The sequence below is a fragment of the Rissa tridactyla genome, chromosome 20 (assembly GCF_028500815.1).
Source record: "Rissa tridactyla isolate bRisTri1 chromosome 20, bRisTri1.patW.cur.20221130, whole genome shotgun sequence".
In the NCBI taxonomy this organism is placed as follows: Eukaryota; Metazoa; Chordata; class Aves; order Charadriiformes; family Laridae; genus Rissa; species Rissa tridactyla.
The window spans coordinates 2560125-2571855 of record NC_071485.1 but is presented as its reverse complement, the minus strand read 5'-3'; the positions used below and the strand labels follow the sequence as shown (position 1 = coordinate 2571855).

The window sequence follows — 11731 nt, the reverse complement described above, 5'->3', positions numbered from 1 at the left end:
TTCCCCCTCGTCCCATGTCTCCCCTCCCTGATCCAGAGTCCCTCCCCAGCGTTCCTGGAGCCCCTTTAGGGACTGGAAGGGGCTCCAAGGTCTCCCCGGAGCCTTCTCTTCTCCAGGCTGAACCCCCCCAGCTCTCTCAGCCTGTCCCCACAGCAGAGGGGCTCCAGCCCTCCCAGCATCCCCGGGGCCTCCTCCGGCCCCGCTCCAGCAGCTCCGTGTCCTTCTGCTGTTGGTGCCCCAGCGCTGGAGGCAGCACTGCAGGGGGGTCTCACAGAGTGGAGCAGAGGGGCAGAATCCCCCCCCTCACCCTGCTGCCCACGCTGCTGAGGATGCAGCCCAGGATACGGGTGGCTTTCTGAGCTGCCAGCGCATGTTGCCGGCTCATGTTGAGCTTCTCATCCACCAACACCCCCAAATCCTTCTCCTCAGGGCCGCTCTCCAGCCATTCTCCACTCAGCCGCCCAGCCTAGATTTGTGCTTGGGATTGCACAAGCAATTATTCTCTTATAATTAACTAATACAACCTAAAAATCCAACCAAGCCCTTTAAACAAACTTCCATCCCTTCCTTGCTGGATTCACTGTACCTTGGCAGGCAGCTGTGCTCAAAGAAAGCACGTTTTCCCTGGGCTTTGCCAAAACCTATTCTTGGACATCCCCGTGTGTCGTCCCCCCCCCAACACGTGCACAGCTCTGCATGGCAGCGGGTGGTCACAGATGATTTTGCTCATGTACAGCGGATCCTCTCTGGGGATGGGTTTGTTCTGCACCTCCTCTCTGGCAGCAGCAGCTCCTGGTTTGCAGGGAGGGCTCGAGCTCTGCGCTGTCTTGTAGCATCGCCCTAGTAAACTGCAATATCCACTGCTTAAGGCCTCTGCTCAAAGCAGTAAGATCGGTCTGACTTTACAATGGCCACATAAAACAGCAGGGACAGACTGAGTTCGGTACCTACCAAGGGTAGGGAGAACTCATTAAAAACCAGATTCTTTGTATCCAGCAAAAATATTTTGCGTGGGGAGGGGAGAAGGAACACGCAGCAGAGAAGATGTATTGTAATCAGATACAGTTTTAATAAAATGTACATAAGTATACAACTCAAAGGTTTCTTCATAATGATTACCAGAAATACAGATGATCACACCCGGAGTGCAAAACTTGACTCCATCAAATCTGCAAGACCGCTAAGAATTACCTTAATAACAGCGTGGTGCAAACGAAACACTGCTCTTAGGACACGAATCACAGATTGTTTGTCACAGTTACTGGAGACCACGGATGCTTTCAGCTCCGGTTCCCGCTCCATGTGGAAACAAGGGAGTTTCTTTCCCTGCTGGACTTGGCGTGCAGTGATGCTCTACCAGCTGCATCCTACACCGGAGCCCCCGGCCCTGAACAAGCACCCTGTCCCCCCACCCCTGTGAGCGAGTATTTCTGCCTTAGGAGAGGAGGGATGAGGGAACAGTGGATCAGCGTTATCCCTCTGTCTTCACAGGGAGTATTTCTAGGTATGTGTGACAGTACTTACCCTACCTACAAGGGAAACTACAGGCCGTGGCTTATTTTTAGAAACACTAACACAGCTGATCAGGTTTCAGGAATGTGTTTCAGAACTGGAACAAGATTTCACTGTTAAGATACTACTGTAAAAATGCTTTGGAGTCTCTCAGTGTACCGAAAGGCCTTGATTTAACACCATGAGGAAAAAAAACAACCACAAAAAATTCAACTCCCCAACACAAGAGTCTTTGGTGGAAGCTGAGTTAAAGTAACCGATTACCACTTTGGAGTGATTGAGAGTTCAGTGATTAAACAGATCTCGCTCAGTCTTGCTTAAGTCCCACTGAAGACATGCTTCGGGTGCTGTGTGTCATGACTGCTTACACGGGTTTGCTGTTAAGAGCGTAATGTCACTTATGTGCTCCATGCATAGTGTGCATTACAGATTGAGTGTGCGCTGGCTTCAAGAGACTACGATTGTAAACTTAACACCACGTATGACTAGTGCTGAGCTGGCTGGAAGGGAGAGGAGATACGGGGAAAGTCCGGAAAATACTGCAGCAGGCTGCGGAAAATGCAGGTTAACACCACGGCAGCTGGTCCCGTTACGTGTGCTGTACAAACGTCACGGCAAAAAAATCTACAAACGTTGAAGAGAGACTTTAAGTGCGTTCATGCTGAAGCTGGCAATGGGTACGAACCAGTCCCTTTCCCAGCATGAATCTAAGATTGCCGCAGGACTGCAGCAATAACTGCGGCCCTCTGGCCGTGCCTGAGGACCCAGGGCAGTTCAGAGAATTTGCTACAGCTTTAAAAAAAAGATGAAACCAGTGGTTCTGTTCAGGAAATGAAACACTGCATTGAGGGCATACCAGTCTTATTTCATTAAGATCACCGGTTGTGTGGCAAAGAAAAACAATTAGCATTATTCGTCCACATTCATTAAAGTAAGCTTCAGAGACTATGGAAATGAAATTTCCACTTTGAAGTCATCACGCTGAAGATACAGTACTGGCAGTGCAGGACTAGGAGGAATACGGGTGGAAGTGAGAAGGATATCCGACTAACAGGCATTGAAATTCAGTTTTCTGACCGTAACCAAAAGTCCCATTATTTCGTAGGTCACATGCAGAGATACAAATAAGCCACCTCCATCCCTCAAAGGAGATTTAAAACCATTTAAGCACTGGATGTATGCTGGCAGGATCGTTAGCTTCTGGGGCACGGTTAGCTTGCTCTACGCGTAAAGTGCTTGAAGAGCATAAAAGCTGCCAAAACGCTAGCTGGAAATTCAGCCTGACCTGACCTGAATCAGGGCTGTAAACAAGCCCGCACACTTCGCTGCGCCTCGGTGCATTTTCCCTTTCTCCCTCGGCTGGCAGTGCAGGACAGCAAGGTCTGAGCGACACACTCATCCCCCCTCGCCAACACGCACACGCACGCAAGACGCAAGGGCCTTCCCTCCGAGCGTGACGGGGAACAGGCTAATGCATCTCCAGCATCGTCTGAGTGAGACCTGGATGCGGCATCGAAAGGAGTTTCACAGAATTATCCAGAAACAATTTTTCAAGTAAAAATGAAGGAAAGGAAGGAGAACCTGAATCCAGTTAGTAGAGGTAATACCTTGAACCCACATCTTATTTATCCTGCTTGCTCCAGGGAAGCATCTCCCTGGTGTGCAGATTCATCCCTGCGCCGCCAAGGCCTGACCTCCCCTCCAGCAGCTTCCCGAGCGAACTGAACAGCTCGAGGCCAAATCCAGCCTCCCGGCAGCACGCGCGGCCACGACACAGGCTGCGTGTTGAAACGAACCTGGGCCTTCACGCTGGGGCTCCTTGCTACCCCTTGAATTCATAGTTTGCTATTGCAGCCGTCGGCATCTCTCGATGATCCAATCCAGCAACAACCAACTTGGGGGTGGGGGTGGGTATAGTTTGAAAACAAAACCAACAACCATCTTTCGGGTATAGATTTAAACAAAAAAACTCAACAACAGCAAAACACAATAAACAACAGCCTCAGCTTTGCTGATGAAATGTCTCAAGGGAAACCCAGGAATTTCTTTACAGTACTTCTGCTTTCAAGAGGCAGTGACGGAGAACAGAAAAAACCCTAAACCACCAGTATGCACCAGTATCACTTAACTCCAAGCATTAAGGCTCCCAGCTCCCCACCACTCGACCTGAGCTGGGCTTGGCAAGTCACTACCTGCCAGGAACTGGTCTGTGCAAGCCAGCGTAGCCTCCCTGCTTTCCACTATTCTCGTCCCCAAGGCTCGAAGACCTCAGGCCGAGCTTCTCCCTCTCCCTTCCAGACAATCCCCACGCCGAGCGTGTCCAGCAGAACTTTTGGCTCATCTCTTGCAACTGGGGATATTTTGGAAGGGAAGTGAATTCGGGGAGGGGAAAAGAAACATGGGGCAGGTGGTAACTCCTATCTGCAGATGCTTCGCTAGTCAGCTCCTGGCTGAGCTCCATCCATCCTCCCCATACACTGCTGGGCTTAAAAGTCGGCAGCGAGTCATCCCTGGACTGTGCAAAGTTCTGCTTTGTTGAAGCAGCATTCACGTGAATCTTTAATATGCCTGTTGCATTCCTTTAATGCTTATTATTTGGACATTGGACAAAGCTATGTACAGGGGCTGGTGTCAGGTTTTTTCCCCCCAAAACTGGACTGAGGTCTATTTTCGGCTGCAGAAGTTCTCCCGGGTGTGGCTCCGGTGAGTTAGGAGGAGCGGTGCCTGATCCTTCCCTCTCCCAGCGTGACAGTACTCACAGTCCTTTCCCAGTACAAACACACCAGAAAACGAGCAGGGCAGGAACCTGCTCTGCCTACAACCGGTCCTGATCTCAGCAACCCACCCATTGCTCCAACAATTCCCCTGCAAACGCCCAAAGACCTCAAAGCCGCTCCCAAAGGCAAACTGTGTCCTTTACCCTCAGCGCAAGGCTCCATCTGACACGATAAGGAACAACCTTCCTTGGGAAATGGCCACCACGAGGCTTTTAAGAGACTTGGCCAGGTGCTAGTAGAGCCAATGGGGATTTTTTTTTTCCGTAGATGTTAAGTCCTTAAAAATAAAACCACCAAATTTTTTTCTTGGGAGACATTCTGCAGCACCAACAGCTGTTCGGAGGAAGGATTCCTGCACTGCAAAGATTCATCAGCGACTGGGAGTCTCTATAACTGCATATTTTGAAAGCCAGCCCACGCTTACAAGTAACCCTTGTGGGCCAGAAATAGCAGATCCAAGACAACTTAGCAACCAGGCATTTTGCAAGACGGGAGGTTTCACTCTTAATCTCTGCCTTCTATTAGTGAATAGAGAAGGGAGCAAAAAGCCTTCTTCGTTTCTGCCCAGCTGCCAGCCCGGGTGATCCTTCCTCCAAACACCATATCGGGATTCACCACACCAATGACTGAACAAGCAATAAGAAATTGTCTTTCTGTTTGGGAATAGCGTAGAAAGCACAACATTTTTGAAGCTGAGCAAACATTAGCGAAGGAGTGTGAATGGATTTTGTTTAGGCTCGTCCTTAATCAACAGAAAAACAAAAGGCAGGATTTACAAATATGGAATCAAGTTCTCTGCTAGTATAAATCAGTCCAACCGGATTGCAGCCAATGCTGAATTACACCAAACGAGGTATGCAGATCAGGACATCTACTGAGTTATTTGCATAATAAATTTTTCCGTAAGGCGTATTTTTAATACTGTAAAAAAGCATGGCTCTCTCCTTCACAACACCATAAGCAAATTTCTGGGTCCTACACTTTGGCATAAACCAGACAGAGAATGTGCACGTAAAACGGAAAGCTTCGCCTGATTATTCTATTTTCCAAACAGCAGCAACAGTAACAGCCTGACAGATTGCTTTGCTGAAGTTCATGCATCTGAGAGTTCGCAAGACAAGTGACTGAAGGCACTGCGAGTCCTTACACCAACTCCTCCAGGCTCCAGCACAGGCCCCCGGGCAGAACCGCTTCCACGCGTCACATGCCACAGCGAGCAAAGAAATGCTGCGTGCGTGATGCCACGGCTCTGCTCGCATCAGCGCGGCACAAACCTGGCACCACACATCGCCTGCTCGGCTCTCGCTCCGTCTGCACCTCACCAGAATCACTCTGGAGCCTCAGCTGCCAGGTTTGCCGTCGCTGCCAAGCAGCCGGAATATACAGCCTTGCTCTCTGCCCCAAGCCCCCGCTGATAGGAAAGAAGTCGCCATAACCCTTTAACTTGTGAAATCACTTCCTTTCCAGAGCACTAGCAAGTCCCGCTTGACTTGCTCTGTAATTAATAAGCCTTTTAATTCATCTTATAATGCATTTCCCTAGCCAGGTTCAGAAAATACAGATTACTGGTTTGGAAAAGCACCTAAAAAATAAATGGCGGGGGGGGAGGACAGTGAGAGGAGGAAGGTAAGAAGCAACTGAAAAGGATATGAAGATCCTGAGCGCCAGGCATTCAGACTAACTAACATAACTTAAAATGGTTCAACTATGTATCACTGCAAATAGAGTTCTGACCAAAAAATAATAATTATTTTTTTTATATATATATATATATATCTCGCTATGTCATTCATTTCAACTACGAGGTTCAAGGTCCTGTGAGAGGCGGTCCTGTGGGAAGCACCCCTCCCACCTCACAGCAGATTAAGGCTTTTGCTTTCCCGCTTTGGAAGGAAAGGGGGCGGAAGCAAACGGATCCCCGCCGGGCAGCTCTGTAGTCCTGGAAGACAGAGGGGCAACCGAGACAGATCCTGATATCGCCTGTCTGTTGGTCTGAGAAACCACTTTATAAGCAGCTATGGGCTTGACTTCGAGACCCTGCCCATCTTCCGGACTGTAGTGACGGGAATATTTTGACAAAGATTGTGGACGGAAAGGCTGGTTAACCACGGAGCCCAGCACCGCTTCCTGGGGCAGCGCGTGTCCTCCTTGGCTTCTCTCACTGGGAATGCCAGCCTGCTCTTGCAGCACACCTTTAGAAGGGACGTTCTCCTGGGTCTCCACAGCTCTTACAGATGAGGGATGAAGATTGCTTGGCTGGGTAAACCCGGCAGAGGAATACTGAGATCTCACTGAGGCCACGGACCCACACATTGCTGAATCCAGACTTGGGAACATCGGGTTAGCTCTGTGCTGGACATCACCTCCTTGACTTAGGAAAACAGGTGGTGCGAACGGTTCCTTAGACATACTATGGGAAGTCAACTCTTCCATGCTTTTCTTTTTAGTGAAAGGAGCTCTCAGAAATACATCTGCTTCTTCTGGATGTCTGTGAGCCACGTTGCCCTTGGAGATAAAAGGAGCTTTGGTAAAGACATCCACCTCATCAGGCACTTTTCTCGAGCTTCGGAAAGGAGCCGTGGCGAAAACATCCGGTTCGTTAAAAACCTCCCCGGTGTGTGACTGGAAGGAAGGGAACAGCATCTCCCCCGCTCTACTCTGGGAAGACTGGGAGTGGGGATCTTCTTTGGAGGCCTCGCGTCTTTCCCGGGGCGCAGACTGCGGGGACCCTGCGCACAGCTTGCAGGTTTCCTCCTCCTCTTCCGAATCCATCAGTAAAGGCCTGGACCCGCTGCAATCCAAAATATCTCCTTCGTGGTCTGTCCCCTCTCCTTCACTGCTGTAGAAGGAGCTGTTGCTTGAAGGACCATCTCTTGCTAAGTAGTCTGACTCTGCGTTGTGCTGCGTTTTCAGTGTCTCAGACTGACCCTTGTACAAAGCAAGTCCATCGTTGCCGGAAGGTCCTCTAGAGAGTTCGAGAGCTACAACTGGAAAAAGGGCTGGATCCCTCTGCAGACCTAAAAATGCAAGAGAAGAGTGTTACTCAACAAGCTCCATCTCCTTAGTCATAATAAGAATGAAAGGTACTTATCAAACAAGAAATATCATGCTGTTCAGATTTAAACCACCATCACGCATGGAAAATGGGAAGGAGAGGGAGGGCAAATAAAAGAAAATCAAAAATGCCAGGGGGAGTATTTACAACACACAAACTGACACGCAACTCGGCACTGCCTCACAGCTTGGGGACACCACAAGTACTAGTTTTGAGAGAGAGATGGAAGATGTTTGACACACGAATGGGCACACCCAGCATTCTCTCAGCACCATTCCACAAGGTCTTCTCTGCCACCCACGACAACCACCAGCACGGGAGAGGTTTTCACTTCATCACGCTGCTGCCGGGCGGGAGGCTCCAGCAAACAGAGAGTTTTTGCCATTTCGTTCTGCGCAGTTGCTTATTGACTGCCCTACAAGCAGACAGACTGGCGTAGCCTCTATTTCTGAGAGCCATCCCACGGATACGTGGAATTACACTCGGGCCTGTAAAACACACAGGGATGCCCTACAATCTGCTCAAATAACATACACGTTTCAAAGAACGAAGGTCAGCCTATAGCTTTTAATGAACCCCGGTAACTACGGCAGCATCATTTTAAACCACTGCGAGACGAATTATTTTAAAAAATAACCATGACTTCAAATCAAAGTATCTAACATAATTATAACGACCCGGCTATTCTCTGTGTTAGCGTAACAAGACAGTGGCAGGGAGAGGCTTGCTATTCTGCTCTTCTCCAGTTACAAGAGCCCAAGATGGGGTTGGTTTTGCCTTACGACTCACACAGACAGAACAGAAGATATCTTACCTTCAAAGAACTATTGGCAGCTTAGGAGTATGTCATTGTACCCATGTTAGCAAGAGGATAGGAAAAAGGCACGTGAAAACTAAGCAGAATGAATCGCAGGCAGAACAAGGAGAGTAAAGGAGGTGGTTTGGTACCCACTGAGCGATGGGCAAGCGAGGCACTACCCAACCCAACCCTGCTGCGGCAAAATAGCATCATCGTGTCCAACCTCTGCCCAGGTTAATCGGTCACGTTTGCACACCCACCGCAGCCCGCAAGGCACGGTTTCTTGGTCGAGTCTGTACACGTAGGCGAGCTAACCCATCCGCAGCCGCTCCTCGCAATTAAAGACACAGCAGTCATTCGTTAGGCATCAAAATCAGTATTTATTGGGAAACTATTAACTTAGATACATTACACTGCTAAATAAAGACAGTGTAGGTATGTGAACATTTTATAAGTTACTCTACAAAAATACTGTCCGTCTTTCCTGAAGCCTGTGTTGTCAGCAACGCTTTAACCTTAGATGCTAATCTCGGATTACAGGAACAGTACGACTACGGTGGCTGCTTCTTCCAGGAGGTTGGTTATATATTTACCAGGTGTCATTGTGAGGTTTTTGCAAATACAGGCTGAAGCAGAGCAAGATCGGTTGCCACATCGCGCAAACGCCTCTCAATTACCCCGTCCTTACTGAAATACAGCGTACAGGAAAACAAGGAAAGGGAAAAGGCATCGATCACGGTGAATATCGTGCCAGTGCAAACCAACGACCCGCTTTTCACAAGAACAGCGCAAACAAGTCATTTGCTTAGAACCGTCTTTTTAAAGAGTTACTTGCGTTAGTAGGTGTCTCCGTTCAGGTGAGCGGTGCCATTCAGGACAGAGCAAGAGAAGGGTGGGCAGGATGGATATAAGCCCGTTTGCTTAAGACGGGAGCAGCATGCTTCTCTGAACTGGGAGGCACTGTACGACAGGCAGCACGCTCTGTTTTCAGAAAAATTACTTTTTCTAATGCTTTCTCCTCTCTCTGCCCATCGTAAGCGAGAAGGGCACCAAGCGTGCTTGGAAGCAGTTTTCTCCCTCGCTAAGGGACATACAGGAGCTGTGAATTACTCTGGGAGGGAAAATGAAGCGACGCTTCAGTAGGAACTGGTTCAGTTAGGAGCTGCTCTCGCTCAGAGCTGCTGGGCAATACAACAAGAAGGGAAAACAACGGAAACAGGCACAGGGATACTAAAACGCAGTGCGTTACCCAAGACGCGTGGGGATTTCCTGACAAGAGAGGAGCGCCGTCTACATTCCCATGCTCTATTTTTCTCATGTTGAAAGCGGAAGACCTGGCTTCCAGGCGCCACCTCACAGTAACTATCTCAGGCACCTTTTCTTTCCCATGTTCTCAGCTTCCCTGTTTATTTCCTTTTGCAGAAAGCAAGAGGACAGTCCCAGAAGGAGCTGTGGCAGCATCACTGCAACAAGGAAGACAACATTATCCCAGCGTTTTCCTTTAGCTAACACCTGGGTGCACGTCTAACTAGACAGTGGCTTAGACATCTGCTCTCACAGCTGTTAATCTCGTATGTTAAACGGCTGCGCTCAGACACTGAAATGTGCAATCAAACCGAAAAAACCCAGACTCCTTTGTGTTCGGGTCAGGTTAGAGCTCGCGAGACGAGGTCAGTGCGTTCCCGTAAGCAGCCATAGCTACCGGCTTCGTAGGGGAGTGTTTCAGAGGCGTATGCTACACCGCTTTTAGGAGGACAGAGAATCGAAGTTAGCCAGCGCCGAGGGATGCTTCGGCAGGTCTGAGATTAGAGACCAGTGAGAATGAAGCGCTCGAGGGACCGACTGACATGAAAAGGCATGGCAGTTCTTTTCTGTATTACAGCAAAGGAGAGAAAGGGTCACTTCCCGAGCTGGTGACAGCATGAGGGTAAAGGACAAATCTCGTCAAACTAAGACAGGGCCTTTTTGTTTGAAGCCCTGCCCCTTCTCCGTGATGACTCGGCTCCCGTTCACGCCAAGGGCACACTGTGCAAGAGGCCTGAAAAGATACAGGCAGATGGTTTGCGTGAATCAACACATAAAGCAGCCACAACCCCTCATGCAAAGAGAGACGCCTCTTTCACAGAGGCGGCGTTTCCTAACGTCTGCCCGCGCCAAGACGGGCACCGCCAAGGGGCAGCTGCCTCTCTGGTCCCCTCCTCCTCCGGACTCCCGAGAGCTGTGCGTTACTTCACAGGGAAGCATCCCTCACGTGTTCAATTAATGCTCAGTTTTAACACATACGTACTCCTAACAGCTGCAAGCTTTACAGCATAAAATCTTTATAGAAGCTTGAATTCATAGGTAATGTTTCTCCCTACCCCTGTACAACGTTTGTATTTTTTTTTATTATTCCAGGGTGAGATATACGTACTAAAGAAACAATTTCTAAACTATACTCAGGCTCCCTTTTCTGCAGGGAGAACCTTTGTAATAAAAATACTTATTACTGGGTACCCCAGGAATACACCCTGCGCGTATCCAGAGAGCAACCCGAAGAAAAGACCATTTATCCCCGACTTACAGCACCGACACATCCAGTTCCCCCCTCTTTTAAGGAAAACGGTGCGCTGAAGTAACTGTCAGGAAAGCTGTAAAAGATTTACTCCCCCTATTACGGGGGGCTGCAAGGAGGCAGAGCCGTCACCAGGGTGATGGAGCAGAGCCCAAAACAAGAACATGGGGGGAGACAGAGGCGTTCCTAGAGTCTAAAGCTGCTCTTCCACTAAATAACTGTGATTTCACAAAGCCAAAGTCGGGAAAGTCTCAACGTGTGGTAACAGGCAGCTAAAAATCAGCACAATTCCTAGTACGCAAAATTACTAGTTTAGCATTTAAAAAGGGTCAAAAGACTTCTCATTCCTTCATTCTTGAAACAGCGGCAGTTCTCCTTGCACACCGATTCCTAGAGGCAAGATCATTAAACACAAACACAGAGGCAGCCCGCCCAGTGCTTTCGGTGAGGAGGCATCAAAGCAGAACACCAAAGGCCAACACCACCACGGCTGTGCCACCGGACAGCCATCCCGACAGCAGAACGAAGCGTTTGTGCCCAAAGTCACTGCACAGCGGCAGATCCGGGAGCAGATCTAGGGCTCTCCGCTTCCAGAAGGTAAGGAATTTAACGTTCCGGTTTTGGCACGCTTGTACAGTCATTTGCGCCACGCAAAGCGAGACAGGGCAGGTGTTAAACGCACCAACTGCCCACCACGTTCCAGCAGTTTATGAACAAGACCACCCACCTGGGGACTAACAGCATCCTTTGGTTTTTGCTTCAGTTGTACTGTGCACAAGCCAACTGTTACGCGTGCAAGTAATTTTTAAGAGGCAGCCTGTGGCCACCTAAGAAAAACATAAGGCGAGTTTCTAGGGGCTGAACTTCCTCCTGTGAAGGGCAGGAGCACAAGTCTCACGCCTCAGTAATGTCCTTCAAACAACCCCAGCCAAAGAACGCCGCCCTCCTCCCCAGGAACACCGAGATCTGATGCTGCGTGCGTGGCGTCCGCGCTCCCATGCGCAGGCACGACCGTCCCCAGGGCACAGCTTTCG

General features: G+C 49.4%; 1 protein-coding gene across 12 annotated transcripts in view; it reads right to left on the bottom strand.

Annotated features, from left to right (window-relative positions):
- Positions 1-1047: 1047 nt before the first annotated feature.
- Positions 1048-11731, bottom strand: part of AAK1 (AP2 associated kinase 1) — an 89250-nt gene continuing 78566 nt past the window's right edge. For 9 of the 12 annotated variants that reach the window (XM_054224859.1, XM_054224863.1, XM_054224857.1 and 6 more), the window contains one exon: positions 1048-7306. In XM_054224859.1, the coding sequence (XP_054080834.1) occupies positions 6153-7306 (1154 nt within the window). In that variant the 3' untranslated portion in view covers positions 1048-6152. Of the gene's footprint in view, positions 7307-7349; positions 10182-11731 lie in introns of those variants that run through there. The other 3 variants (XM_054224872.1, XM_054224869.1, XM_054224875.1) reach the window with 3 other exon arrangements.